Here is a 27,876-nt window from a genome sequence, read left to right on the forward strand (position 1 = left end):
ACAGGTCGACACAAGTCAGTCCACAGCTCTGACGGACGACGAGGTTGTTGAGACGAGCTGAAGGTCCAAGGCCAAAAATTGGGGATGCGACAAAAAGCATGGCCCCCACTCCCCGTGAATTTGGATTGGCACCAGAGCCCTGCGAGTTCTGGAAAGTGACATTGAGTGACTTTTCTGTCTCGATGCAGATTCCTGCGCCGAGATGCCGCACAAGTGAGGACGGAAAGAGTCGAGGTGCTGAGTTAACGTCGAGCACGCCTGTCGTGTCACGGAGCGAATTGAGCGGCGCTCGTCCGGGCATTCCGCCGTCAGACGCCTCTGACTAAGGTACAGCTCGAGGCAGACCAAGGTACCTTGCCGCGCGGGGGGTGGAGAGGGAGCTACCTAGTCACCTCACGTCCAAAATGCTGAGGCATAGGTCATGTAGCTACTTGGAGGTACATGACGGCCCAGTCAGCCCAGAGCGTCTCTTGCAATTTTACGATGCGACTTGAGTGGGTTGCTTGATCCAAGTGCACCACGAGTCCCACGACAACGTCCCCCCGGCAAGCATTCCACCGTGTGGTGACCTTTCGCCCCCAGTGGCTGTCTCGTCTGGTGTTGTGTTGTGCTCGAGTGAATCCGGCGGCAGTGGTCTGCCCCTCCATCCCCCCCTCCTTGTCCACTCCCACGTCAGGTCCCCACTAGATGCTCAATAATTACCTTCCCGGCCGCCGACGTACGCCGTACACATTACTACCGCCCTTCCCTCCTCCTACTTGATCTGCTCTTTTTTTCTCCCCCTCCGACTGCTCTCAACTTCCTCCCTTCTTCACAATCAACTTCTCTTCCTCCCTGACCGAGTTCTGCACTAAGTCTTTTGGAAGAAAATACAGACATCATGGGTTACACCGAACAAGACTGGAAGGCGATCAACACGATCCGCCTGCTTGCTGTGAGTTTCACCCGCCCGCCAGAATTTACCCCGCTACGCTCGTTGAGACGTCGTTACCCCGCCATTGGCACGCCTGCACAGCGATGGCAGGACGAGAACAACCTTTGCAATGGGCCATCATCAACGAGCTTCCATCAAGAGACGCAATCAAATCGAGAGCTTGACAAGAGACTGATAATGACTGCGAATTTCAGGTCGATGCCACCTTCAACAGCAACTCCGGCCACCCTGGTGCGCCCATGTACGTATTCGCCTAGCCTGCGCGTGTTTTGTGAAGAGTTTGGACAGAAAAGCTCACCAATTTGTTTTACAGGGGTATGGCGCCGGTCGCCCACGTTCTGTTCAACAAGTTCATGAAGTTCAACCCCAAGAACCCCAACTGGGTGAACCGTGACCGCTTCGTTCTCTCGTAAGTTCCTGGGAAAGCAACAAAGCTTCCGCGGCCGAAACCTGACCGTCTCTCCCCAGCAACGGCCACGGCTGCATGCTTCAGTATGCTCTCCTCCACCTCTTCGGCTACGGCGTCTCCATCGACGACCTGAAGAAGTTCCGCGTAAGTATTCGTAATTTTGCAATCAATCAGGAAGCGGCCAATCGCTAACGCTTTGTCACAGACGGTCGACAGCATCACCCCCGGCCACCCTGAGGCTCACGACACCCCCGGCATTGAGGTCACCACTGGCCCTCTCGGCCAGGGTGTCTCTAACGCTGTCGGCTTGGCCATTGCTCAGGCCCACACCGCTGCCACCTTCAACAAGGACGGCTTCAACATCTCTGACAACTACACATACACCTTCCTTGGTGATGGTTGCTTGATGGAGGGTGTCTCCGGCGAGGCTTCCTCCCTGGCTGGCCACCTCCAGCTCGGCAACCTGATTGCCATCTACGACGACAACCACATCTCCATTGACGGTGACACCAACGTTGCCTTCACTGAGGACGTCGTCAAGAGATACGAGTCCTTCGGCTGGGAGGTCCTCATCGTCGATGACGGTGACAACGACCTCGACAGCATTGAGAAGGCCATTGCCCAGGCCCAGAAGTCCAAGGACAAGCCCACCATCATCAAGCTGAGAACCACTATCGGTTTCGGCTCTCTCCAGCAGGGCACCCACGGTGTCCACGGCTCTCCCCTCAAGGCTGATGACATCAAGCAGCTCAAGGAGAAGTTCGGCTTCAACCCTGAGGAGTCTTTCGCCGTTCCCCAGGAGGTCTACGACGCCTACAACAAGCACGCCGCTGAGGGTGCTGCCGCCGAGGCGGAGTGGAACAAGCTCTTCGCCAAGTACTCTGAGAAGTACCCCAACGAGGCCAAGGACCTCACCCGCCGTCTCTCTGGCGACCTTCCCGAGGGCTGGGAGAAGTCTCTCCCCGTCTACACCCCGGCTGACCCCGCCATTGCTTCCCGCAAGCTTTCCGAGACTGTTCTCAGCAAGATCTACAACGTCGTGCCCGAGCTTCTCGGTGGCTCTGCCGATTTGACTGGTTCCAACCTGACCCGCTGGAAGGACGCCGTCGACTTCCAGGCCCCCCAGACCGGTCTCGGTGACTACTCTGGCCGTTACATCCGCTACGGTGTCCGTGAGCACGCCATGGGTGCCATCATGAACGGTCTTGCCGCCTACGGCACCATCCTGCCCTACGGTGGAACCTTCCTTAACTTCGTCTCCTACGCTGCCGGTGCCGTCCGTCTCAGCGCCCTCTCCCAGATTCGCGCCATCTGGGTTGCTACCCACGACTCTATTGGTCTGGGTGAGGACGGCCCTACCCACCAGCCTATTGAGACCCTCGCTCACTTCCGTGCCCTCCCCAACAACATGGTCTGGCGCCCTGCCGACGGTAACGAGACTAGCGCTGCTTACTACGTTGCCCTGACCTCCAAGCACACCCCCAGCATCATCGCCCTCTCTCGCCAGAACCTGCCCCAGCTTGAGGGCTCCATCATCGAGAAGGCCGCCAAGGGTGGATACGTCCTGCACGAGGCCGAGAACGCCGACATCACCCTCGTTTCCACCGGTTCCGAGGTCTGCATCTGCGTTGACGCCGTCAAGTACCTCAAGGAGAAGCACAACCTTACTGCCCGTATTGTCTCCATGCCTTGCACTGAGGTCTTCGACTCTCAGTCCAAGGAGTACAAGCTGTCCGTCCTGCCCGACGGCAAGCCCATCCTGTCCGTTGAGGTTATGAGCACTCTCGGCTGGGAGAGATACTCTCACGAGCAGTTCGGTATCAACCGCTTCGGTGCTTCCGGTCCTTACAAGGACGTTTACAAGGCAAGTTTTTCGCACACCTTATTATGTATACCAGTGATACTAACAACCTCTACAGAAGTTCGAGTTCACCCCCGAGGGCATCTCCAAGCGTGCGGTTGCCACCGTCGACTTCTGGAAGGACGTCCCCAACGTTCGCTCTCCTATCAACCGTGCTTTCCAGCAGATTATTTAAAGCGGTCATATCAATGGGTAGAAACTGGTTAATTGGCGATATTTTTTTTTAGCGCGATGATGGACGTTTACGGGGAAAATGAACTCGGTATATAGAGACCGTCAAAATCAAAGATTATGATTAACGCGAATGCATCCTGTACGCCTATCCTGCAGCCTGGCGGTTCCGTGCCGAATCCTCCATGTCACCATGATCTCATCGCTCGTGTCCTCGTGAAAACCGAAAGCTGGCTAAACGAGCCATGGTCGCGTCGCATCGTAAACGCCAAACCGCGGACACGCTGTCCTTTTTGCGTGACCACGCTCGCACCAGCTGCAAAAAGAAAGTTCCCAAGCCTTGTATGTCTATCACTGACCACCGCCGCCTGCGTCGCCATTCTCTTCTTCGGCAGCCCATTCCCGTTGAAATTCCCTGCCCACCCTTTCCAGCCTACCGGCCGCGCGACGCGCCTCCGTGGCCTCATCGCTAGTAGCCGCGACCACAACGCCGACAAGCATCGGCGCCGCGTTCTCTGAATCATCGCTCGTCTTGCCCATATCAGATATCGCGCCCGCCCTTGCCGACGACGTCGCTGCCGCCGAAGACTCCCCTGTCGGGGTGGCAGCCGCGGCACCGGACGGGACAGGTCTTGAAGAGGTGATACTATTCGCAGCGCCGTTCGGTAGGGCGTCGGCACCGTTGAGAAAGGAGGCTAGGACGACAGGGCTCCCCGGGCCGTGTTCAACGATGATGCGCTGGGCGGGGCCGAGGGAGAAGCGGTTCGCGGATGCGTGGGCGGTTAGAGCGGTTGTTGTTAGGGATGTGAGGGCCTCGAGCTGGGACTGGGAGTGCGCCGAGGTCAGGATCGGGTTGAGGGCGCGGTCTGTGAGGTGGAGGGCTAGGGAGGGGTGTTGAGATGGGAGCGACGCCATTTTGTTGGGCGGGCGGCTGCTGCGCTCGCGTTCGTTGCGCGCTTGGGTTGGAGGTAATGAGTTCTGTTTCGGTGGATTGAAGAAAAAATATCCTGTGCTAAGAGATTCAATTGAGACGTTATGGCAGAATATGGTAGAAGATCAGCAGGCGAAGTAGAGGGTGGGAAACGACGAGGCTTTGTGAGAAGTGCGGTTTCTCGCGGTTGTGGTGGTTCGGCTTGAGGTAGTAGTTTGTAGCGCCTTGGTCGCGCCCGTACCCCGCCATTACCCCGCCATATGCCGTGCCCGACGCCAAAAGGTGGAACCTTTCTACCGCCCGTTGAGAGATATTACACTGTATCTTTAGCACATTATCTTGGGCTCCTGCATTGAAGACCCCCACCCAAGATACAGGTCCTTGTCAGACTGTCATAGAAAGGGGAGTTGTATGGCGATAAAGGAAGAAGAGCCTCTGGGGTGTATGTGTCATGGGAATGCTGCGACGCCACGTTGGGGCGGGTTACTATGCTGCAAGGGATTTGCTGTTTTCAATGACTGGACCTTCTTCTCGTTACTCGCTTGACTTCGGTCGGCTTTGGAGTGCTGCCCGTGCTGCTGCGCTTCTCGCGACTACGTGCAACCGGTTCCACGGAACTGCTGGACGCCTTGGGGGATGGGCGAGTTCCAGGCCGAGACTCTACACTGCGCCGGTGACGGGAGGATCGGAGACGGTGCGCCGAAGAAGTGGAAACAGGGTCAACGGTCCAGGCATCTGCGGCCACGATAGGGTTTCTCTCGGGAGAGGAAGTGCGAGGAAGGGACTCTGCAAAGTGGACCGTTTTTTGACTGCGACGAGCGGTCGGGGTTCCTGGCGTCGTATCCGGGAGATCTCGTGGTTTCTTGATGGAGGGAAGCAGAATGTCGTCCCCATCGGTCTCCTCTCCGACAACAGACAGCCGGCGGCCTGCGACAGAGGCCTCATCGCTTTCCGACTCAGATGAAGAGTCTTCAGAGCTGGGCTCTCGAGGATCAGGCGCTGGCGCTACGTCAGTTGGTGCTGGAATAGGGCTGGGTTTCTGGCGCGAACGACGACGGCGGCGGGTATGCTGCTGATGGTCATTTGTTGCTGCTCCCGACGCTGCCCCAGCTTCAGGGACGAGTCCGTAAAAGTACGCGTATCGCACATCGTCAGGTTGGTGCTCAAAGCAGAGGTGGTTGGTGAACCAGGCGTCCAAGAACCTAGCTTGGTCGTTTGGGCACCTTGACACCCGACATGTATCTGGATCTGAAGTCAGAAAACAGCACATTCTTGGAGGGGCGAGGTGGGACACTCGCGTAAATGCTCCTGACAGTACGGGCCCTTGCGGTATCGTGGCCTCGTACACCCCTGCCGTCTACACACGGCGTGCTGAACGCAATACCGCGACTTGGATCCTTGATCGCGGGCTTTCTGGCAGCCAGGCGCCTGACAGTGGGGATCGGGCTCGCCTTGGTTGTTGCCGGCGGCGACGCCGGTAGTACTGCTGGAAACACACTGTCCCATGGCTCCTGCCGCCGTCCTGGGTTCCTCCTCCAGCGCGCGCTGGGAGGTTAGGTGTTGGTGAGGTGAGCATTTCTCGAAAGCATGTCAGCCCGGCACACTTTGATGTTTGAGCTGCATAAAGGCGCCGCCGGTGTTGTTGTTGTTGCGGCAGCTCCGATCCTACTGAATGAGGTAAGTCTTTCCCTGGAGGTAGTAGGCAGGCGTCCTGATGAACGAGCCCCCCCTGGTCTGTCGCATCCCGCGTTAGGAGGCAGACATGCTTTGTCACTGGGGGCCTTGATGCATATTGTGTCCATTTCGGGCGCTGGCTGCTGCCAACTGGACATCAGCGCAGATAAAAACCACTGGCAGCTTGCCAATCAGCCCGCGCCCGAAAGGAAGATTGGACCGGTTGGAACACTGCGAGGGAGGATGTAAGGCGCCAACGCATTAAAGAACGTTGTGTGGGCCAAAGCTGTGCAGGGGAGGAGGGGAGTTCGCCGCGCCATTCGGACGTAAGCAAACCCGCTTGGGTGGTTGAGTTATTGTTGTTTATCGCCAGGCATGATATATTTGATATGGAAACTGAACAAACGGTCTATTAATCAATGAGAATGACTGTATTGTGTCGAATGACAGTACCGTCACCGACGGGCTCAAGATGTTCCTCAATGTGAGGGTCGGATGGACATGGGTTGCCTAGCATCTACTATACGCTGTCATCCCTGCTGAATATTGGAATGTTGGGTTCGAGAGCCAAAGGGAAAAGTATCTGTACTGAAATTCAATAAACTAGTCATGAATGCGAAGTAAAGAAGCATTCTTCGTAGGTACAGGAAGGTGTGATGAGGTCTAGTTGATTGATGTTCTATTGGCGAAGTCGAAGTTGCTACGAAGGCGTTCTTCTAATCATAGGGTTGTCCCCTGTAACTCTAGCGTCCGCAACGCACACCCGTTCGTCATTGGGGGAGACCCCTGTCCGCCACAGGTTTTGGAATGTGACTTGTTCCTGACACGAGTGGACAGCTAAGCTCGTGCAGACAGGCTAAAGCATTCAGTCCGTGAACACCTCGCATTCCACAACGATTTCTCAATAACGCCCATCTTGTCAACAGCTCACCCTCTGAACGCGCACACCTACGACTAGTCTGCATTTCCAAAGTCGAACACAGAAACAAGAAATCTAAGCTTTCACCATGGCCGACGCTGAGGAGAAAGCAAAGGCCGAGAAGCTGGCAGCGGCCAGGAAGAGGGTAAGCTTGCGCAGCATGCGATTGCTAATCCCTTGCTCACGGTCCATCAGGTGGAAGAGATGAAGAAGAAGAAGACGAAAAAGGCAAGCGGAACTTCCAAGAAGGAGAAGGGAGAAGCGGCAGCTGCGGAACCCAGCGGTTCGAAGGAGAAGGAGCCCGAAGTTGAGCCAACGACGCCCGCCGATCCGACCAAGGAAGACACGAAGGAAAACGAAAAGGAAGAAGCAGTTGCGGAGCAGCCGACATCACCCAATGCCTCCCAACCATCTCTAGCTGAACAATCGAAGCTTCGCTCCGCCTCGTTCAGACAAGGATCCGTATCCGGCGGCACTGGCCCTCTCTCGCCCGGGGCTCAGAGCGCAGAGGGCGAAACGGCCACCGATATCTACCGCAAACATGTCGCTCGCATAGAAGAGCTCGAGAAGGAGAACAAACGCCTTGCCAAGGAATCCACCGACTCGGAGAAGAGATGGAAAAAGGCCGAGGAGGAGCTGGCCGATTTGCGCGAGACTGAGGGCGAGAGCAAGGGCGGATCAGACAGCCAAATTGAAAAGCTGGTTAGTATTATGCATTTTGCCGCCCGCTAGTTCCTATATTCGAGTTGCTGAACCCTTTCTACGCAGAAATCCGAAATCGAGGCCCTTCAGCGCCAGAACTCACAGCTACAACAGCAAGCCTCCCGCTCCGGCGCCCGTCACGGATCTTCACCATCGGTATCGATGTCGTCACCCCCGGCCGAACTCGAAGCCCAGCTAGCGTCGAAGACTGCGACTATCGAGTCGATGGAGATCGAGATCTCAAAGCTGCGCGCCCAGGTCGATCGCCAAGCCAGCGGTACATCATCCGAACGCGAACAGATTGCTGCGCTGGAAGAGAAGCTTGCACGGTCCGAAAAGGCCGCTACCAAGGCGCAGCACGAACTTACCGATCTACGGAAAAACCTAGACCGGACAGCGGAAAAGGCTGTTCGGGAGGGCAGCGAGCGCACAAGTGCAGAGACGAAGCTCCGCAGCCTGGAACACGAGCTTGCGGACTCCATCGCGGCCAGACTAGAGGCCGAGAAGAAGGCGGACGGTCTGGAGAAGAAGGTCACGACGCTGACCACCCTGCACAAAGAGCAAGACTCGCGGACCCAGACGTTGAGAAAGGAGAAGGAGCGCGCCGAGAAGGAGGTCAGTCAGCTCAAAGCACGGGTTGAGAGCCTGGAAAGCGAAAACACGAAGCTACGGAGTCGCAAGTCAGCCGATGGCGGTGGTGGTCTCGACGACGACGGAGTCGACGAGCTCGAAAATGAGGAGCGATTGCGCCTGGAGAAGAAGGTTCGCGAGCTGGAGAGCGAGGTCCATGATCTCCGCCGGGGAGTCTGGCAAGAGAAGCGCCGCGAGATCGGGGGTCCCACCAGCCCCGGCTTCGAAAATGTGGATCTCGGCGGCAGCCGTGGCACGTCCCCATCTGCCCAGAGGAAGCAGCAGGGCGGCATCGGTGACTTCTTCCAGAGCGGCATCAACGCCCTCACTGGCACTGGCGATGATGAGTTCCTAGAAGATGACGATATTGACTTTGACGAGGATGCCTTCCGCCGCGCTGCGGAGGAGGATGCGAAGAACCGTCTCGAGCGCATCAAGGAGATTAAGCGCACGCTCAAGAACTGGGAAGGCTGGAGATTGTATCTTGTCGAACACCGGCGAGGCGGCTCCGAAGGCATCGGCGAGGTGTTCGAGGTCTAAGCCTGGAAAGTGGCGCATATTTTTCTGCTTTTTAGACTTTTATTTGGACGGCGCATATGCGCCGTGTCGGGCCCAAAGTCCAACATGTACAATACAAGTAGACGCAGTCCGATATCCAAGCAAAGAAGTCGTTGGGATTCCGGGAGAGCCCAAAGCCAGAAACCGATGCACCGAGAGTTGCCACTCTTCCCCGTTGCCCTCGCACCAGAAGCTGACTCGCCGCCGAAAACGACGCGGGATCGGCCAGCCGCATGTTCTGCTGGATACCTCATTACTCAGCTCGACGATGATCCTCCCTCGTGCATCATGCAAACAACCCCTGCCAAAAGGAACGGATTTGCCTCAGGCAAAGCCACATGTGACGACGCGTACCTGGGCGTATTTCTTCTTCAAACGTGGACTGCCTGGACGCGTAAAGCACTTCCGGGGTACGTCATCACATCCCGCGCAACTCAGCCAGCCAGGACAAATGGCAAAATAAAAATAAAAACTCTCGGCAACAGGGAGAAGGATATAGTGGTAAATAAGGTCAAGTAGGAAGAGAAGAGGGTTCCATATGGATTTATAGGACGTTTTAAGTTTAGAAAAACGTCCCTTCTATGCTAACTACACACTAAGACAGGCCACAATACAGGACAATAGGATTACAAATGATGATTTGAGGAGACCAAACGGGGGGGAGGAAGGGCCATGAGTTGAGGATGGGCAGAATTAATACAGTCTACCGTTTGCCGCCGCAACTAAAGAACTCCGAAAAATGTTGTTTCTCTTAATCTCCCTTTGCCTATCGCTCTGCGAAACAAGGGGAGGAGGAGGGGGATATCAAAAAGTAGTCGTCATCGTTCTTTGCTTCGCCACCGTGTAAAACAAAACCAAATTAGGGGATGAACCGTGAAACGCCTGCCCCCTCTGTAGACTACCCTCGTGGAAAAAGTGATGTGCAAGTATACATGGCGTGACTCCTCGCCGAAAGAGGGATGGATCATTAAAAGACTCTGCCCCGGAACGCCTCGTCGATGTGTTTCGTAAGGATGTATACGTGTGTTTGATGTGTGCGAGTGAGCGAAAAAAAAAATTGTGGCAGCCTGGAGTAGTCGTGGCTGCCGGATCTAAGGGGAGATGTGGTCGTAACGCCGTAACGGGAAGTTCGGGAGGAAGACCTCGCTTTCGGGCAGAGGCGCAGATGTTAGGTCATGGGTTCATAACATCGTGGCGGTGGGAGCGCCTAGGCCAGTGCCGTCAAGATTCGTCCGCAGCGCATCCTGCAGCTCTGCGATCTGCGTCATCATGGCGAAGCTGTGCTGGCCCTGCCTATCGAGTTGCTGGCGCAGCTCCTCGTTCTCCTGGCGCACGCGCTTAATCTCCTCGCGAAGCTCGTCCAGCCCCGCGTCGGAGCTCTTCCGGGAGCGTTTCCGCTTGTTTCCTATTCCAAGGCCAAGTCCGCCGAGGCCCATGGCTTTTTCGCTGTCGCCATCGCTGCCCGTCTGTATGTCATCTTGGACGGTGCTGGAACCGTCGCTGGTGTGAACTCGTCGGAGGTGCTCGTTGAGGTTCTCCTGGCGCGAGAAGCCCTTGCCAGTATGCCGCTTGCAGTTCGGGTGAGGGCAGTTGACTGTGTTCTTCGGTCCGCCGTGCTTGCCGTGGACTTCGCGCTCGTGGCGGAGGAGGCCGCCGGAGTATGTGAAGCCGGGGAGCTTTTCGCAACCTTCGGCGGCGCATCGGTAGGGTCGCTCGTGCTTGTCCATGTGCTTGCTGTTGACAGAAACTCGTTAGCATCATTTTCCGTTGTTGTAGACATGGTACGTTTGTGACTTACCTCCATTCGCATTTCCGTGTGAAGACCTGCGTCTCTTCCGTGCATCCTGGGAATGTGCAGTAGAACTTCCCGTCCGGTTGTTTGGTGACCTCACGTTCAGGCTTGGGTATGCACTTCACCCTCGATGACGGAGTCGAAGCTTCACCATCATCTTTGTTGTTAGATGGCAGTGGCTCGGGGAGCGCGGGAGGAAGATTCGAGGGAAGTGATGCGAGGCTCGGCGGTGCGGATAGATCAAGTCGCGTAGCATCGGGAACGCCTACGGAATCATCACCAAGACCATCTGGCATCAGAGAGCGATCGTCTGTCAACATCGAAGCTCCAGGGTTGTAGGATGCAAGGTCCGGAACGTCGGACGCTTGGTATTGTGCAGTCGGGTCGCCATTATGATCGTGGTCCGGGTCGCCGATCGGGGGGTAAGACCCATCGTGCATGAAGTTTCGGGGTTCATAGACGACGCTCATCTTGAATCGCGATGCGGTGGTTGTTGCTAGATGAAGCTTGCCACGGGTGAGGAATGACTGTCGGAGGATGTCGTGACCGGGGGAGGAAGTTGCGACTTCTAGTTTCTGTGCAAAAACCCGCAGGCAAGACGGGAAGAGCAGAAGTCGATAGGAAAAGAAAAAAAAAAGGGTCGCAGTAGGAGGTGCTGCAACTGGGATTGTGATTTCGCACTCGATAACGCGTCGCCTCGTCAAGCTTGCACAGGTTTCGATGAGCTCCGATGCTAGAGATGGCGGAAAAGTCAGTTTGGCCTGAAAAATCTGGCTGAAGACGTGGAAGCTTCTTCAGCCACAAAGGATGATAATCGGCATTAATCAGCCGCAGTCCACGTGACCCGCCTTTGCCACTCTCACCTACGTAGACCCACTCACTTGAGTGTGCGGTGGCGCTGAAGGCAGAAGCACGTGAGGGAACCAACCCACTTACTCGAGAGAACAACTCGCAGCTGCCTTGTGCTACTAAGATTCGGTGCACTGCAAAAAAAAGTGGCCTTGTCCTTCGTACCTTGAGAGATGCTTGCAAACAATATATGGTTTTTATGGCAATCGATTTAGGCTGCAGGAGCCTTATATGACTCCATCTTCGTAGTTGATGTTGGCTGTGAATTCGGCGATGCCCTGTCTGAGTCACCGGAACGCTTTGGTTGGCCTCAAGGCTGCCATGCAGGGGTTCGTGTCTTGTCGAGCTGGCGACCCCGTGATTACTATAGCATAGCCAAGAATCCTAGCAGTTAGAAGCCAAGTCTGTTTCTTTGTAGGAGATTCGGTTAGTCCAGGCTCATACATGGTGTTGGAAGGACTCACCCAACTGCGCCCATGGGAAGGGCTTCTGCAAATCCTCCGACCCCGACGGTGTAATGCTTGCCTATTATTGGTAATGTTCAATAAGACTGAGCCGCAACAAAGCATGGCGCGGTGATAAGTCGATATTCACAGCCGCAAATAAGGCCGTTCGTTCTACAGCCTCAGCTTCGGAGGCTGACATGTGTCGGTTGGACCGTTGAAACAGGTCCAACCAAATCTCGGTGATGTTTGCTGGGGTCTGTCAGTTCCAGCTGCTATTGGAGATGGTACTGAGAGCCCCAGCTTCTTGTTTTCGTTTCGTGTAGGCAATCTGCTGGGTTTGGAGGCGTGGTTTCGAAGTGCTATCATCCAGGCATTGGACACGCGATTTGTGAAAGGCACATAGCCAGATTGTTGTCACTTGCTCATTGGACCCAATCGTGGGCACACTCACGAATATTCACTGGCTGTCTGAAGTCCCATCTTCGCACTCGCGTCTTGGCTCGACTTGAGCTCGTGGGCACCAGGCATCATCCACACCACCTCCCCCTTTCGGACTCCTGTCATCTTGTAGTGCCAGAACCGGTACTGTTCGCACAGCTCGCGTACCACACATTTGGTTCGCCAAATCCTTCTCCGGCTGTCGGCTACTAGCCAATGAGCCGTATGACTACTCCCTATCTTGACCGGTGACTAGGTTGGATGTTGCGATGAGATCAGCGCATGGTGGAAGGCAACTACCCCGCCAACAGACCCAGACCTATTCTCCTAAGTAATGGAGTGCCTAAAAACTTCTCGGTGAAGCCATTGAATAGCGAACCAACTTCACAAGCGTAGAGAGTCGCATCGAGGCAACGTCGCATGGCGGTTGGCGGACTGCTGACTTGGCAGCCCGAGGGGGACCAGCCCAACACTGGCACATGGCCATGGCAATATGATTGAGAAGCTAGGCGTGCGTATGAAGCCCAAAGAGAAGTGAGCGTATGTTCAGACAAACGCGTATGCGTATTCCACAAGTGTTAAACAGCAACGGACATCATGAATAGAAATAAGGAGAAAGCGTGGAATTGGCAATGGATATGAGACTGAAAGTGGGGTTGTGAATGAGGAGAAGGAGATGAGTTTCTGCCCTCAACTCCTGAGGCAGACTTTTTGATGCCTTATGGTTTCTGACAGGCGAGGACATCCGCCAGGCATTGAACACAAGTGAAAACAATGTGAACGACTCGGTTAGGAAGAGAAACGTCCGCAGACTTGCATTGGAAGCCACAAGAACCTGGCAATTTATCGCTATCATGGATTGAGCAAGGAGAAGTAAAGTCAGAGCTAAGCGACACTCGAGCTCGACAAATTACCCCACCACGGGATGTTTGCAATTGTGGTCGCTCACACTCCAATTAATTCCGTCATCACTCTCCACGGGGTCTCAGCAGCAAGAGTCCACAGGTACCTCTGGACTTGTACACCATACTAGATGGCTGCACTTTCTCTTCCATATATCACTCACACTGCCTCTAGAACGGCCAGTCTCGTTCGAATTATCGGCAAGCGCTTTGACACGCCAAAAGCTCACATTCTTGCCAGTCCCCTCACTATCCACTTGTCACTTGGTTTCGGTCCTATCGGGTACACCGCTGCCATGTCAGGTACGAACACGCCCCGTCGACTCTCTTCACTAATGCTCACGAGTGTGCCCCGACTTGTATCCGGTGTCGACGGCGCTACCACTCGGCTCGGTCTAGTGACCGAGTCCGGAGTCGCTGAGGTTTGGGAATGTGGGCTTCACCGCGGCCCACCGATAATCGCACCGTAAAATGCACCTTGCAGCAGGGGTGGAGCGGCATTTCTGTTGGGCGAGAACGGCCGACCCAAATCCCCTAAACTGCATCAAGCTGCCCATTGGTAGACACTCAGATATGCTAGTGCAGCCTGGCCAGAACCGCCTGAAAAAAGAGGGCTCAAGCTGCTGGCTTGGAGGTTTCCACTATCAGGTCCGATGTGCCTCCAAAGGGTCTCGGCAAATGTCACCTTAAAAATGCCTGTGATATCCGCTCGCCCAGAACATCAAATCTTTCACCACACTTGATCCATCACAACGCAAGCTACGCTTTCCCCTCGTTGCTGTATCGCTGAGAGCGCAAACCCGTAGCCAGCCTTTGTTGGATTATTTGGTATTCTTTTCAGCATTGTTCACTACGGGTGGCCAGAAAAGACTAGTGGCACGCATTTCCATTGCTTCGTAGTCAAGTATGGCTCACCTAGATGAAGATGCGCGCAGCGCCGCCGATGACAAGCATCCCAATGAGTTCAACACTGCCGCCGCTTCCTCCAGCACGGAACCTCCAGCTGGCCCATCTCCGCAGCAGGAGGAGGAGGAATACGATGTTGAGACGGTTGAAAAGGTCTACAGGTACGAACGCCATCCGACTGTTTTCAACATTGTTTGGTCTCAATGCTAACCAACGCCTAGGAAGCTCGACCTTCGCATCATTCCAGGTGACTACATTATTTCCCCTAGCGTATCGGACCAAATCTAATGCTCCCATAGCCTTTTGGACTCTCTACTTCGTCTGCTCGGCCATCAGGTCCAACATTGGCATCGCGCAGACCATGAACGCTGCCCAAGGTCACGACTTGATGACGGTGCTAGGCTTGACAGCCAAGGATACATCGACCGCTTTGGCTCTCTTCTACGTGGCTTATGTCATTTTTGACTGCCCCTCCAACCTGGTCATGGCTAAACTGAGCCCTCGGATCTGGATGGCGCGCATCGTCATTGCCACTGGCGTTATTGGAACCTGCTTCGCAGCCGTTCAAAGTGCCTGGAGTGTCAAGTATGTATTCCGTAAGACCTACTCTCGACTACAGCTAACGACCCCAGGCTGCTTCGGTTTTTACTTGGTGTCGTCATTGCCGGCATGTGGCCGGGAATGTCATACTACCTGACCTTGTTCTACCCGCCTTCTCGAACGGGCAAGAGAATCGGCATGTACTTCACGGCTGCTCAGCTCTCGGCTGCTGTTGTTGGTCTTGTGTCTGCTGGATTCCAGCTCATGGACGGCCTTGGGGGCCTGGTTGGCTTCCGCTGGATGTTCCTCATCTACGGACTTGTCGCCGTTGTGCTTGGTTTCACCTTGCTTTGGTGGCTCCCCGATCGTCCCTTGCCCCCAGGGCAGAAGCGTCAGCGCTCCAGCTGGCTCAAGTGGATTCCTGCCACCCCGGAGGCGCTCTCCGGCCAGGATGCCGTCATCCACTACCACGACCTTCGCCGGGTTTACCACCCCAGGCCCTGGACCCTGAGGGATCTCTTCAGAGTCCTCATCGACTGGCGTCTCTGGCCGTTGACCATGATGTACTTCGGAGTCGTCGGTGTCGGCATTGGTACTCAACTCTATGGATCCGTCATCATCCGCTCCATCGTGCCCACAGCATCAAGCATTGAAGTCAGCTTGCTCTTTGCTCCTATTTGGATCGTAAGCTTTTTGAGACTTCCTTCTCAGAACCATAGCTAACCCTGGGCAGATGGATTTGATTGCAATTTTGCTGGTGATGCCGATCTCCGACCGCTTCCACGGCCACCGCCCATTCATCTTTTCGGCTGCCGTGTGCATTCAAATTACCGGCCTGCTACTCGTGACTTTCGCCTTGGACAACGGGTGGGCCCGTTACGGCGGACTCCTACTGGTTGGGTTCGGGCTGGGTCCAACTGTACCCAACTGCATGACCTGGACGAACGAGATTTTCCAGCGCCGTCACGGCGAGGTTGGTGTTGCGGCTGCAACTGCACTGGTGTCCGGTCTAGGAAACCTCGGAAGCATTGTCACCACCTATGCCTTGTATACGGGATGGCCAGCGGATGCCGCCAAGGGCCGTTATCAATACCGTCGGAGCAATTACGCTATGATCGGCATCCTTTGCTTGAGCATTATCAGCAGCTTTGCCATGTTCATCCTGTTGAAGATCTTCGGCAACAAGCCCGTGAACAAGATCTCAAACATTGACTCTTCCAGCGAGGTCGAAGACGGAGCTGCGAGACGCGAGGCCCGTGAACGAGGCTTCGGAAAGTTGTTCCCCCGGGGCAGCCAACGTCAAGAAGCCTAATGGGTTTCAGGATGGGCGTCAGGCCGATTAATATTCGGGAGCAGCCTATGCTCCAAGGACTTCAACAACAACCCACGGCTCCGTTGAAAACCAACACGACGCTCTATTCACGAAGCAGTTCAACCTGCTGTTTTTCTTCACTCTGCCACGACTAGGCATGTTCCATTCGATTACCGCGCTTATTCACTTACCGTATATACCCATATTATATTCGGATATGCTTTTTCATCCGAGGGAAGGCTCTGGTTCACCCTGCTGCATGGCGAAGAGCGGCAGAAAACGAGGCTGGTTTCCTCGACGGCGACAGTGCTTCTACGCCATCGCTGGGAAACGGCGTATTGGAATGGGGACGGTCACCGGCGACAATGCTATTGCGCTATCGCACTTTGGTCCGTCCCGTGGGAAACAAAAAAAAGGGAGAGGGTTTGGAAGAAAACCCGTAAGGGGTTGATGGTGGACGAGTTTTGTGTTTTTGTTTTGCATTTTTATGATACCCCATACGTGTTTAGATACGCTGTCGTTCGAGAACCTCGCCACTCGACCGCGAAAGTGCTGTTACGCCATCGCTGGGACTGCGTGTTGAACCGAGGCAATGACGGCGACAATGCTTCTGCGCTATCGTTGGTCTTGCCTTGTGGGCGCGCTTTGCGAATTCGATCTCGATATACGATGTTTTGTCTTTTTTACTTCGGCGCCCCTTGCTCTCGAGCCCGGGGGTGCTGCATGCAACAAGAAGGGTTGACTGGCCGTTCTTTCATAATACAGAAATGAGTCTTTTTCCCTCATCCTGGTTCAATGCCGCTGATGCAAAGTGAAACTCAAGGTTCTCCCGTTGGTTCTGACAACGGTGTGACAGAAAACCACGAGGCTGTTTAGACGAGCGTGTGACACACCCACGAAGCACCACATGGCGCATGTCAAAGTCAACGCCTAGGACGTTGCAACAAGCAAGCTCATGGCGTGAATACGAGGTTCAGGTAGATGAACCGTAACGTCTGAAGTGTGTCGACACTCCAGGAGAGCATACTCGAAGCAGACAAAATAGACGAGCCGGCGCGCGCCACAGTTTTGCCGCCTCAGCCTGGGCGCACCATACGACAAGCACCCAAAGTACTATTGACGAAATATCCTGCATATACACGTGCTACAAGACTTGTTACGAAAGCCCGCAGTAGTCATCTGCAATGACGATTCGAAGGCTCCACGCCTGCAACTTATCCTCGGCCTGAAGTCGGCAGTCCGCATGATCGTGCCTATCGGGACACGCAGCTACCAGCCCTTCTCGCGAAACACCGGGACGCCTTTCTTGATCCTTTGCCACCTTTTTGAATTCTTCGTTTTGTTTCGTTGCTTAGATTTAGTCTCGTTTGCCGTATCCCTGTTATGCGAACCGGTGGAGCGTTCCCCCTGCCTCGTTTAACGTTGCGTTGGGGGAGGAGGCGGTTTGACGAAGGCGCGAACAACAAGCCTTTCTTTTTCCGCCCCCAGAACCAATATACCGAAGTCGCATTTGAAGCGAATCCTAGAATACCGCTGGATCCTTCGTCCCGGCCAACATCAGCTCACGAAAAACACAGCGGGCGCAGCAGAGCCCGATTGACAGGGGGGTCTTGACGATTCCCTCCCTTGGCGGCCCGGGGAGGTGACTTCGACGGCCCGTTGGATCCCTTTTCTAGTTCTGTTTCCTCTTTGGACCTTTTTGAACAGAAGCGATGCCGTTGGTTGGCCGATGCACGTCATTTTTGGACCTTCTCAAAGGAGGTAGCTGGCGTAAGGTGAGTGAGAGAAAGCGGCCCCCAGGATAATCTCTCGTAAAGCCACCAACCAGAGCAAAAGCCCCAATTCCCATTTCCAGTCGGGCTGTGGCTCCTCCCCCCGCCCCCGTGTGCCGTACAGCCACATCCGCCAACGACTCCTGCACCCTGCGCGATGCCATTATATGCACAATGGGTCGTACCGAAGCAGCCAAAGGTCCGGCGTCTTTGGGGGCTCTTCATGTCGGACCTGGGCCTGGGAAGCACGTGTTGGTGAGTGACTGTGCCGCAAGATATGGACCCGAATGCTAGCGAGGGGCGCTGTTCTCTGAGGGTATATCAGCCCAGTCCCGCGAGCTGCTCACAGCGGACAGCATGTCGTGCACCCGTGTTAACGAGGCATCTCGCTGTTCACTATGGCCGGTGAAGTCGACAATGTTTCTCGCGGCGGGCCACCCGACCAAGATGGAGAGAGCCAGGGGAAAAAGAGCGTCGAGCAGGGCGAAGGCAGCATTACGACGGCCGACTCCAAGATATCGCCCGGGCGTAGCCGGGCCCAGACAACGATTCTGATGCTGGCGCTCTGCATGGCCGTCTTCCTCGCGGCCCTCGACGCTGTCATCATCACCACCGCGCTTCCAACCATTGCTCGCGAGGTCGGGGCTTCGGACTCGGGCTTCGCCTGGATCGGCGCGGCGTACCTGCTCGCCAACGCCGCCTCGGTGCCGTTCTGGGGCAAGGTCAGCGACATATTCGGGCGGAAGCCGATCCTCGTCATCGCCAACCTGGTCTTCATGGTCGGCAGCCTGGTCTCGGCGCTTGCCGGGTCGCTGACGATGCTGGTGGCGGGCAGGGCGGTGCAGGGGCTCGGGGGCGGCGGGCTAATGGCGCTGGTGAACATCACCATCGGAGACCTCTTCAGTCCGAGGGAGAGAGGCATGTACTTTGGCATGATCGGCGCCGTCTGGGGCCTCGCCAGCGGGATCGGGCCGCTCATCGGGGGCGGGCTGACGGAAAACATCTCGTGGAGGTGGTGCTTCTGGATCAACCTCCCCATATCGGGGGCGTCGCTCCTCATCCTCGTCTTCTTCCTCCGGATCCACACCCCCAAGACGCCGCTAGCCAAGGGCCTGGCGGCCATCGACTGGCTCGGAACCCTCACATTCACCGGCGCGACGCTGATGCTGCTTCTCGGGCTGCAGTTCGGCGGGCTGCGGAACCCCTGGAACTCGCCCACGGTCATCTGCCTCATCGTCTTCGGCTGCGCCGCCTACACCGTCTTCGCCCTCGTCGAACGCTTCGCGAAGCACCCGCTGGTGCCGGCCTCGCTCTTCCGGAACCCGTCGGTCATCTTCTGTTACGTCGCCAACTTCTGCCACGGCCTAGGGTTCGCGGCCATCGCCTTCTTCCTCCCGCTCTACTTCCAGACGGTCCTCGGCGCGAGCCCGATCCAGTCGGGGGTGTGGCTGCTCGCGACGGCGCTGCCGCTTGCCTTCTGTACCATTGGCGTCGGCGTGACGATCAAGAAGACGGGGCGGTACATCGAGATCATCCGCATCTCGATGGCGCTCACGGCCATCGCCTTCGGGCTGTTCGTCACGTTCCCGCCGGGACGCGACTGGCCGCGGCTGATCCTGTTCCAGATCCTCGCCGCCCTGGGCATCTCGCCCAACCTTCAGGCGCTGCTGATCGCGCTGCAGGCGCTGGTGGAGCAGAAGGACCTGGCCGCGGGGACGGCGACGTTCGCGTTTGTAAGGCACGTTGCGCTGGGGGTCGGCGTCGTCGTCGGGCAGGTCATCTTCCAGAGCGTCATGGGGCGGCACGAGGCGGGCCTGCTGGCGGCCGGGCTCCCGGCGGGCGTGGCGGCCAAGTTTGGCAGCGGCTCGGCCATTGCGGCGCACGACCTGGTCCAGGGGCTGAGCGAGACGCAGCGACTCGTCGTCAGGGCGGCGGTGACGGACAGCATTAGCAAGCTGTGGATATTCTTCTGTGTCGCCTCGGGGGTTGGGCTGGTGTCGACGTTTTTTATTCGGCAGATCGAGCTGCGGCAAACGCACACGGAGACGAAGACGGGGTTGGAGGCCGTGGAGGCCAAGGTTGCTGAGGAGGGGACGGAGCGGGAGAAGGAGAGGGTTAGTGAGGTCTGAGGTCGTTCTTGGACATGGGAATGGAAAAAAAGATTTTAGATTGTGCTAGACTGTATAAGTATCAAGCACGAACATGAGGTTATAACGGTTAGCATGTTCCGCCCTTGGGGCCATGTCTGCTGGTTGTTGTAGTTTGGCAAAGCTATAGATGTAGAATATGGATTTTGGCCGCCCCAACACAAAGGCTCAACTTCGCCCGCATTTTCCAGACCGCTGTACAGATATGGGAAGGTGGACGACATACCATCTCTTTTGGTCAAAGATCAAACTTAAACGTGCCATTTTCCCCCGGATTTCTGTATGCCGCTCGGAAGTTGAACGTGTCCTGCTGTGACAGGCAAATCTGTTCACCGTGCTTCACCTACGCAGGTGAGCCAGGTGGAAGGAAGCCTGGTAGGCATCCTCTGAGGCGAGCCACCGCCATAGGCAGACAGTCACCGACGCTAACCGGCACAGAGAGGTGCCCTGGGGTAGTTTAGCGGCTTGGAACCCAATCGGAAACCCGTAAAAGCCCGCCGGCAGCATGCCCCGCCGCGCTAGGCACTCCGCCGCAGGCATCCATCCCATCCCCGGAGTCATCGTCTCGTCCCAGCACCTCGCCGGACGTCGTTCTTCATATACACGTGTAAGTAATGTAGTGCATACGCATTGTAGGAAGTTACGAGACGCAGTTTTCCAAGTCAAAGCGTAGTAGCACTTGAGGACACGTCCCATGTCCCTCAATCCGGCATCCTTACTTGTATCGGGAGGACAACTGTCGCGCCAGACGGCGCGAAGGCTGCTGCCCCGCCTGAGGCCAATCGAAACTCCGCCACCTTCACCGGGCAAAGTCACCAGCCGGTCACAAAAGCCCAGGCTGCGCCTTGGCGCTGGTTTCCAGGCAGTGAGATTCTCATATTGTAAATACCCGCCTCGGTCCTGCAAGTCGATCGATTAAACCCCGTCTCTGCTTCGATACCACAGCCTGCAACACAAAACACTGGGGAACGGCGTTCGCAGTACAGCAGCAGCAGCAGCAGCAGCAGTGGGCTCGGTAAGACACACACACACACGGACACGCACAACAACAGCCCAGACGGCACAATGTCCCTCTCAAATCTCATCCCCGCGGCCCTAAAGCCGAAGCCGCGCAAGCGGGCCGGCCAGCCGCAGAAGACCTCGTACCTGTCCCACGACGTCCCCATCCCCGCAGACTTCCTCTCCGTGCCCCTCCCGGCCGGCGCGCCGCCCGTGACCCTCACCCGCGTCGACTGGTCCAAGACCAAGCTCCCCGAGAACGGGACCCGCTACGCCGTCGTCCTCGACAACGTCCTGACGCCCGCCGAGTGCGCCGAGCTCGTGCGCATGGCGGAGGCGAGCGCGACGGAGCGCGGGCCCGGCGGGGACGAGCCGTGGCAGCCCGCCATGGTCAACGTGGGCCCCGGGTGGGAGATCTTCGAGCCCCAGTACCGCAACAGCGACCGCATCATCTGGGACCAGCAGGAGGTCGTGGACCGGCTGTGGGAGCGGTGCAGGCTCGCGCCGGGGCTGGCCGGGGAGCTGGCCGAGGTCGAGGGGGTCGCCCGGCCCGACAAGGAGCTGGAGACGAGGTGGCGGTTCGCGAGGTTCAACCAGCGCATGAGGTTTTTGAGGTACCAAAAGGGCCAGTTCTTTAGACGTGAGACCACCTCCCCCTTTTTCTTTTTCTTTTTTTTCCTTTTCCCTCCCCCCCCCGCGACCGCGGTCATCTCCTCGGCCTGGCATACGGCGACTGACACTTCGACGCAGCACACTGCGACGGCCCCTACGGCGAGGAGAACGAGGACGGCAGCGTCTTCCGGACGCACTACACCGTCCACCTCTACCTCAACGACTCGGTCGCCGAGGCCGGCAAGGGCCAGGCGGACCTCGTCGGCGGCGCCACCTCGTTTCTTTCCGGCGACGAGAAGAGGAAGGTCGACGTCGACCCCAAGGCGGGGCGGGTGCTCATCTTCCAGCACAGCAGGCTGTACCACTCGGGCGACGACGTCGTCAAGGGGACCAAGTACACCATGCGGACGGACATCCTGTACGAGCTCGTCAGGGAGAAGACGGCGCCCAGGGCGGAGTGATGCCCCCGGCTACTTAGTCTGGGTGTAGGGTTTTTTTTTTTTTTTTGTTTTTTTTTTTGCCTTGGGCGTTTTGGGGAGGCGGGGGGAGGGGGGGGGGTTAGCATGATGTTATGGGCGGGCCCCGGTTCTAGAACATATCTATCAGAGTTGTCTTGTTATGCTTTTGTTTCATGTGGCTATTTCCAGACGGGTGTCGGCCCGCTATACTCTCATCGTCCTCTCACTAGCCCGCCAGAAAAGCCACTTGGTAGGTTTTGTGAAGGGTCAAATACAATCAATGGTTTACCGTCGACTGGCATCCCTCAGTTATGTTACCGTCAACTGTAAACACGTTTTGCCCAAGTCTTTTAGGTGTGAGAGACGTCTACCAACTTCAGCCGCAAACACAAGCTGATACGAGTTTAAAGATAAAGCCCTGTATTCAGGCAGGAAGCTAGAAGACAGTGATGCCCTTATTTGCCTCGGAAAGTTCATGTTCTATTCAGACGGGGTTACAGTGCTGGTGCCCTACCCGTCCGTCTGGTAAATCTTTCTTCCACAGCGGCGGTCCCGTTCAGCGAGGGACGCCAGCTGACTGTAATCTTCCAATGTGCGGCGAAGCCATGGCGCCTCGGGAACCGCCATCCACATACGCAACGCTATGAAGGCCAAGGTGATCTACACGGAGCCAGAGGGAAAATGGAAAGAGAGAAAACCCCGAGTGCCACACTGCACAGCGCCATTCTCCGGCATCTCATAGCTCCAGATAGAAGGCCCATCCAAGCAAGGTACTCCCGTGTCTTCATCTTTTTGGCGCTCAACGCTTCTCGCAGGCGAAGCTCCGGGTTCCATGGGACGTTGTCACCCCCCTCACGCTCCCCACGCGTTCACCATGCCCTTCAATATCTTGCAATCCACCTTGTGCGTCTTCCAGTCCGGCACCTGGCATTCCTACATCGAAACCTCGTCAGCACGCTCACGGGATTCAAACAAGAGAGGGAAAAGAGAGGGGGGAGAAATAAAAATAAAAAGACGGGGAAAGAGTAGCGTCACATAGCAGTGAAACAACACCATTCACCACCAAAAAGGGGGGATGAAGAAGTCGACCAAAGGAAAACTCCCAACACAACTCACTCTTCCACAATACCTCCAAAGCCCGCACCCCGTGCAGCTCTTCAGCCCGCCAGCCTCGGCCTCCGTCTTCCCGCACCCGGCGCACTTCCCCTTGACCCCGACGCCGCCGCCGCCGCCGCCCTCGCCCTCGCCCTCGCCCCTGACGAGCGCCCCGAGCTCGCCGAGCTTCTCTAGCCCGCCCGGCACGTACTTGACCCCCGTGCCCTTGCCCTCGGGGACCCTGACGAACCCCTGCTTGCCCCCCTTGGGCTGCGTCCGGACGGCCCGCGGCACCACAATCGTCCACCCGTTCTTCACCGGCCGCAGGTCGATGCCGCGGTCCTCGAAGGTGACGGCGAACTCGGTGCCCGAGCGGTCGACGACGACGAGGGTGGGCTTGGTGATGGTCATGTTCTGCTTCACCTGCGCCACGAGGAACCACTCCTCCCGCGCGTCGTGGGACGATGCGCCCGGCGCGAGCGCGGGGGCCTTGGCCAGGGCGGTGCTGGTGCTGGAGCTGGAGGTGGTGGGGGCGGCAGCGGAGCCGGCACGGGACTCGGAGTCAGAGTACGACGGCGGCTCGGAGGGGGCGTCGGCGTAGGACGGGGGCTCGGAGGCGGGGGAGTATGACGGGGGGTCGGCGGCCGCGGCGTCCTCGATGGGCAGGGCCTCGAAGGCCGGGAAGACGGCCTCGCTGGCAAAGTCCGGGATCGGCATTGTTCTGATACGCAAAAGGTCCCCTCGGGTAAATTACGACCAAGGAACGATTAAAACCCCTCCAAAGGGAAAACCAATAATAGTGGCAAATACCCCGGGCAAAGGTGTCAAAGACCAATCAAAGGTTGGAGAATAGATAAGCCTAAATTAGGATTGGCGTCAAATGGCTGGGTTTGTTTTTAGTGTACTCGGTAACAAAAAGAGTTTGTGGTGGGTTGGGTTTCACTGAGAGGGCGAGTGAGTTTGATCGAATGAGTGAGTGAGAAATGCCTGAGTATGAGATTGATTGACCTCGCGAGAGAGAGCGAGAGGGGATAGCCCGGGAGGGCGCTCGCGTGCCGTGGTTGGCTGAAATTGCCAATGATGTGGGGTGGTTGTCTGGGGAAAAAAGAGGACAACAAGAGAGGCCTGCCTCGCCTGGGAGAAACATTACCGGGGAATGCAAAGCAAATGGGGGGAGCAGAGGAAAGTTGCAAGAACAATGCGCCGGAGAAAAGTCGGCCAGAATAGAAGGACTTGGCATTTCCCTCCAAAACCTTCCTCCTTCCCGCGCTGAAACAGCTGCCGCTACAGGATAAGATGACAGCCGCGAGATGACGTAAACTGCGACTGCGCTGGGGACCCCGTCCTTGGCGCGCCCGTGTGAGTGCTTTGCGTGATACGCAAACGGCTAAGAGTTCATGATTGCAGATGACAGGACCAGCGTCTGAGCCCTTTGGCTGCCGCGACATCGGATGAGGTGGCGTCATGGCGCCTCTGAGCTTCTATGCGTTCCGTTTCACGACCTTCCTACGACACAGCCTTGGCTGGTTGCCTCCGAGGTGTCTCCCAGGTGAGTTGCATTTTGCGCGGTGTGGCATGGTTGCAGCGACGTAATGTCTATTCTAGGAAACTATGTTATGTGTGTGGTAGCGTAGCTACATTATTATAGACTACAGGGATTCCTCCCTATCGCGGGCTATCCAACACCCGTGGCAACTGGGGAAATAAAGAACTGAACGGAACCCGGAGACTGCATAGCCCCCGCATCGTTCTGGGCACTTGTACAACAAGGCTCGACGCCAAATAACCCCGGCCTTCCTTGGCCTCAACGCCGGTACATCCCTATCGCGAGTACAACTCGCCAGCAGTGCCGTGGCACCGCTGATGCAAAATGGCAAGAAAATCAAGTCGTTATATGCTACCCGTCCCACCTTTTATGCTCCGAAACTCATCCAACCGAATATGCCCGAGGCAGATGCCAAGACCAAGAAGGTCAGGATGCCCGCACCGGCCTTATCCCCCGTTGTTATCGGGGTTTCTTGGACAAGCAGGCTGTCTGAGTGGCTGCCGGCGTTCGGGTCGCCTTTGGAAATACCGCCGGTGGTGTTCGTCACTGGCACCTTGGCCTCGCTGATGAGCAAAGATGAAACGGCAGCCAGCACGTTCATCTGCTGACCAGCTCCGATGGTGCCATCGTATGTGCCTGTACTCCATTTGAAGCCACACGTGCGCTGGTTCGATTGCCCCGTGCATTGCTTGACTGCGGCCTCGGCCGATGTCTTGAGAATCGGAAGGATTTGAGTGGCGGTGTATGGCGCGATCTGGGTCATGACTGACATCCATCGAGCCACGTAGCCTTTGAAACTCAACATGTCAGTAGTGCATGTGTTGTGTTCCTCGCAGGCGATCTCAAAAGCGATGTTATTCGGGAAGAACATATTGAGAGTGCCGTTGATGAGGCCGTCGAGGCGAGTCTTCCACTTGTCGGAGCCATCCGTCTGTGATCATGTTAGAACAAACTCTTGCAAGTTTTCGAGGGGGGTGAGCCACTTACGTAGTTATACATCATGGCAGCTCCAAGGAGGTAAACGCCGTTGTTGTATGAAAACTGGGCCTTGTTGATATCGGTGCAGTTTTGCTCGACGTGGCCGCCGTCGTAAATGTTGTAGCTGCTGTCAATGAACCCGACAGAAACCATCCAGTCCCAAGTCTTCTCGGCCCAATCAGCGTACGTCTCGTTCTTGGTGTACCGGGCCAGCCTGGCGCCAATGTTGAAGAAGCAGCCATTTGCAATACCTGATTTTCAGTCAGTACCAAAACATCCGTACTCATACTGGTCTGGAAGTCTTACTGTTCTTGTAGTTGTATCCGTTGTTGGAGAAGGGAATCTGCCAGCGCAGGCCACCGCCGCATGTGGAGTCATGCCTGTCGGGGCTGGCCATGGTGTTGAAGACAGCTTGGGCAAGGGCCAACCATTGCGCCTGGTCTTCGGGGGGGTTGGGGAAACCATTCTCGGCGGCGGTCATGGCGGACATGCCCCAGAACCCTTGATCGTCGTTACCCAGCGACGCTGTGTAGTTGGGGGGCATGTAATCGCGATTGGGGCCGACCTGGTGCAGCATGGCCTGCATGACGACGTCGTTGTAGGTGGAATCGCCGGTCAAGTGCCAGTAATCGATCATGGTTCCCCACATGGCACCAGCCTCCCACCAGTAGTAATCACCGTTGGGCGGGGGGCCAGGCAAGATGCCGGGTGTGTGGCCAGTCAGGTTGCCATCGTAGAAGCTCATGAGGTCGAAGGCAAGGTCCTTGGCCGTCGACTTGATATCATCTGGAAGTGCAGCGTTAGCGAAATCTGGGGCGTACAATCATTGCCCAGGATCCGGGCGTCGAGACGGAGGGAGAAAGTACCGTTGGAGGCGATAGAGTATGCGGCGTTGGCGACACCGGTGGAGAGGAGGAGCGCTGTCGCAGCGCGGGCGACGAAGGAGTTCTTCATGGTTATGATGGAGAGATGACGTCTGTGAAATCGAAGCGAGCGACTGAGAGGGACGGGAAAAACAAAAGGGATCGGAGGAGGAAGCTCAATTCCCTCGGAATATGGCGCGATCGTGTTGGGGCCGTATCATGCGAGTGTTTCGATTCCGTCGTACACGGGCGAGGATCAAAGGCGCCAGCTTTTCGAGTGTCGCTGGATGCTGTGGTGGGTATGGGAGCAGGCGAAAAAAGAGGGTTGGAGGAGAAAGGAAAGAGACGAACAGGGACGTTGAAGGAGAACGAAAGAGGCGGATGGCGTCGGGGGCTCAGGGACGAATGGGTGGCAGAGTGACAGCGAAGGGGGCATGCTAGTTCAAGGTTGGGCAGGTGCAAGTGCAAGTGCAAGTGCAAAAGCGAACCCAGGATGGTACCGGGACGGGAATTACTGGCAGGAGGGGTGGTCCGAGCAAGGGTGAAGGGATGGGAGAGGGTACGGATGGATGAGTGATACAAGGCACATAATAATTAGTGTAGGCTACATACATAGTGCATATGCCTGTCGGGTCTGCGGCACACACACAGACACAGTCAGCTACTGTCACGTCAGGCAGAAAAAGATGCGATCAAAGACGCTCCGACCGCCCCAGGGGAAATAAAACAGGGCAGTTGATCGAACAAAGGATGATGGGCGTTGGGAGGTGTGCTGTGGCTGGCAGCTGATGGCGGCGTCGGTATCGGCGTCGGGAGGGTGGGCGAGTGCTCTCTGTGCTTCCGCCGCAGCGGCAGTTGGTGCAATCCCACGCCATACCGGTATGCCCAGGCGCGCCAAGCCAACAGTGTAGAAAACAAGCAAATTCCAAGTTTTCCAGCGTCTTGTCCCGTGTTCTTGGCGATCCAGGGACAGGGTCGCCTGAATGCCAAGCGACCGGGGGGTTGAGTTGGTGCACGGCTGTCGTGTGCCGGGCATACTGTCTTGGCCGTTTACTTCCATTCCCGTTGTTGATTGTCAAGAAACTCTGCTTATTCCAGCGATTAATTCCCACCTCGTATTCAAAGACGTACGATGGGAAGGGGCCCGGTACATCCATCCCCTGGGACTCGCAACATTGGGGGAGGGAACGACGGCGTGCCGCCAGTGTCCCCCCGTGGCAGGACAACCCGACCAAGGGGGAATCCCCCTGATCGAGAGTCACGAGAAAGATCACGTGATCGTAATCTTGCCCAATGGGCTCCTCCATTCTGTCCAGGATTACGCGGCCATCCCTGTGTCTGCCCCCCTTTTTACAATTGATTACTTGCGGGTCCCGGCTGGTCAGGGCCGGTGGAAATGGACAGAAGTGACCTGCTGCGCTTTTTCGTTGCG

The 27,876-nt window shown here is 56.5% G+C and overlaps 9 protein-coding genes across 9 annotated transcripts; 5 read left to right on the top strand and 4 right to left on the bottom strand.

The window, feature by feature from the left end:
- Positions 1-880: 880 nt before the first annotated feature.
- EsH8_V_000272 (Transketolase, thiamine diphosphate binding domain-containing protein) lies at positions 881-3,379 on the top strand (the record flags this gene model as incomplete). The annotated part of the gene is made up of 6 exons (XM_083272788.1): positions 881-934; positions 1,129-1,175; positions 1,248-1,343; positions 1,403-1,487; positions 1,549-3,207; positions 3,263-3,379. The coding sequence occupies 6 exons, from the start codon at positions 881-883 to the stop codon at positions 3,377-3,379; spliced, it is 2,058 nt and encodes a 685-aa protein (XP_083125503.1).
- A 347-nt stretch (positions 3,380-3,726) lies between these two features.
- EsH8_V_000273 (DUF5308 domain-containing protein) lies at positions 3,727-4,290 on the bottom strand (the record flags this gene model as incomplete). The annotated part of the gene is made up of 1 exon (XM_083272789.1): positions 3,727-4,290. One exon carries the CDS (start codon positions 4,288-4,290, stop codon positions 3,727-3,729), a length of 564 nt encoding a protein of 187 aa, XP_083125504.1.
- A 2,697-nt stretch (positions 4,291-6,987) lies between these two features.
- On the top strand, positions 6,988-8,771 carry EsH8_V_000274 (uncharacterized protein; the record flags this gene model as incomplete). Its single annotated transcript, XM_083272790.1, has 3 exons — positions 6,988-7,044; positions 7,095-7,601; positions 7,668-8,771. 3 exons carry the CDS (start codon positions 6,988-6,990, stop codon positions 8,769-8,771), a joined length of 1,668 nt encoding a protein of 555 aa, XP_083125505.1.
- Positions 8,772-9,970: 1,199 nt separating this feature from the next.
- EsH8_V_000275 (uncharacterized protein) lies at positions 9,971-11,051 on the bottom strand (the record flags this gene model as incomplete). Its single annotated transcript, XM_083272791.1, has 2 exons — positions 9,971-10,523; positions 10,588-11,051. The coding sequence occupies 2 exons, from the start codon at positions 11,049-11,051 to the stop codon at positions 9,971-9,973; spliced, it is 1,017 nt and encodes a 338-aa protein (XP_083125506.1).
- Positions 11,052-14,122: 3,071 nt separating this feature from the next.
- Positions 14,123-15,974, top strand: EsH8_V_000276 (major facilitator superfamily domain-containing protein; the record flags this gene model as incomplete). The annotated part of the gene is made up of 5 exons (XM_083272792.1): positions 14,123-14,283; positions 14,344-14,369; positions 14,422-14,707; positions 14,755-15,346; positions 15,396-15,974. 5 exons carry the CDS (start codon positions 14,123-14,125, stop codon positions 15,972-15,974), a joined length of 1,644 nt encoding a protein of 547 aa, XP_083125507.1.
- A 2,170-nt stretch (positions 15,975-18,144) lies between these two features.
- On the top strand, positions 18,145-19,875 carry EsH8_V_000277 (MDR family MFS transporter; the record flags this gene model as incomplete). The annotated part of the gene is made up of 1 exon (XM_083272793.1): positions 18,145-19,875. The coding sequence occupies one exon, from the start codon at positions 18,145-18,147 to the stop codon at positions 19,873-19,875; it is 1,731 nt and encodes a 576-aa protein (XP_083125508.1).
- A 1,083-nt stretch (positions 19,876-20,958) lies between these two features.
- Positions 20,959-21,965, top strand: EsH8_V_000278 (uncharacterized protein; the record flags this gene model as incomplete). Its single annotated transcript, XM_083272794.1, has 2 exons — positions 20,959-21,532; positions 21,643-21,965. The coding sequence occupies 2 exons, from the start codon at positions 20,959-20,961 to the stop codon at positions 21,963-21,965; spliced, it is 897 nt and encodes a 298-aa protein (XP_083125509.1).
- An 849-nt stretch (positions 21,966-22,814) lies between these two features.
- EsH8_V_000279 (zinc finger MYND domain-containing protein) lies at positions 22,815-23,774 on the bottom strand (the record flags this gene model as incomplete). The annotated part of the gene is made up of 2 exons (XM_083272795.1): positions 22,815-22,895; positions 23,079-23,774. The coding sequence occupies 2 exons, from the start codon at positions 23,772-23,774 to the stop codon at positions 22,815-22,817; spliced, it is 777 nt and encodes a 258-aa protein (XP_083125510.1).
- Positions 23,775-24,970: 1,196 nt separating this feature from the next.
- EsH8_V_000280 (glycoside hydrolase family 76 protein) lies at positions 24,971-26,535 on the bottom strand (the record flags this gene model as incomplete). The annotated part of the gene is made up of 4 exons (XM_083272796.1): positions 24,971-25,534; positions 25,591-25,832; positions 25,888-26,367; positions 26,448-26,535. 4 exons carry the CDS (start codon positions 26,533-26,535, stop codon positions 24,971-24,973), a joined length of 1,374 nt encoding a protein of 457 aa, XP_083125511.1.
- Between the last annotated feature and the right edge of the window lie 1,341 nt (positions 26,536-27,876).

This window comes from Colletotrichum jinshuiense, chromosome 5 (genome assembly GCF_051148585.1).
Source record: "Colletotrichum jinshuiense chromosome 5, complete sequence".
Lineage (NCBI taxonomy): Eukaryota > Fungi > Ascomycota > Sordariomycetes > Glomerellales > Glomerellaceae > Colletotrichum > Colletotrichum jinshuiense.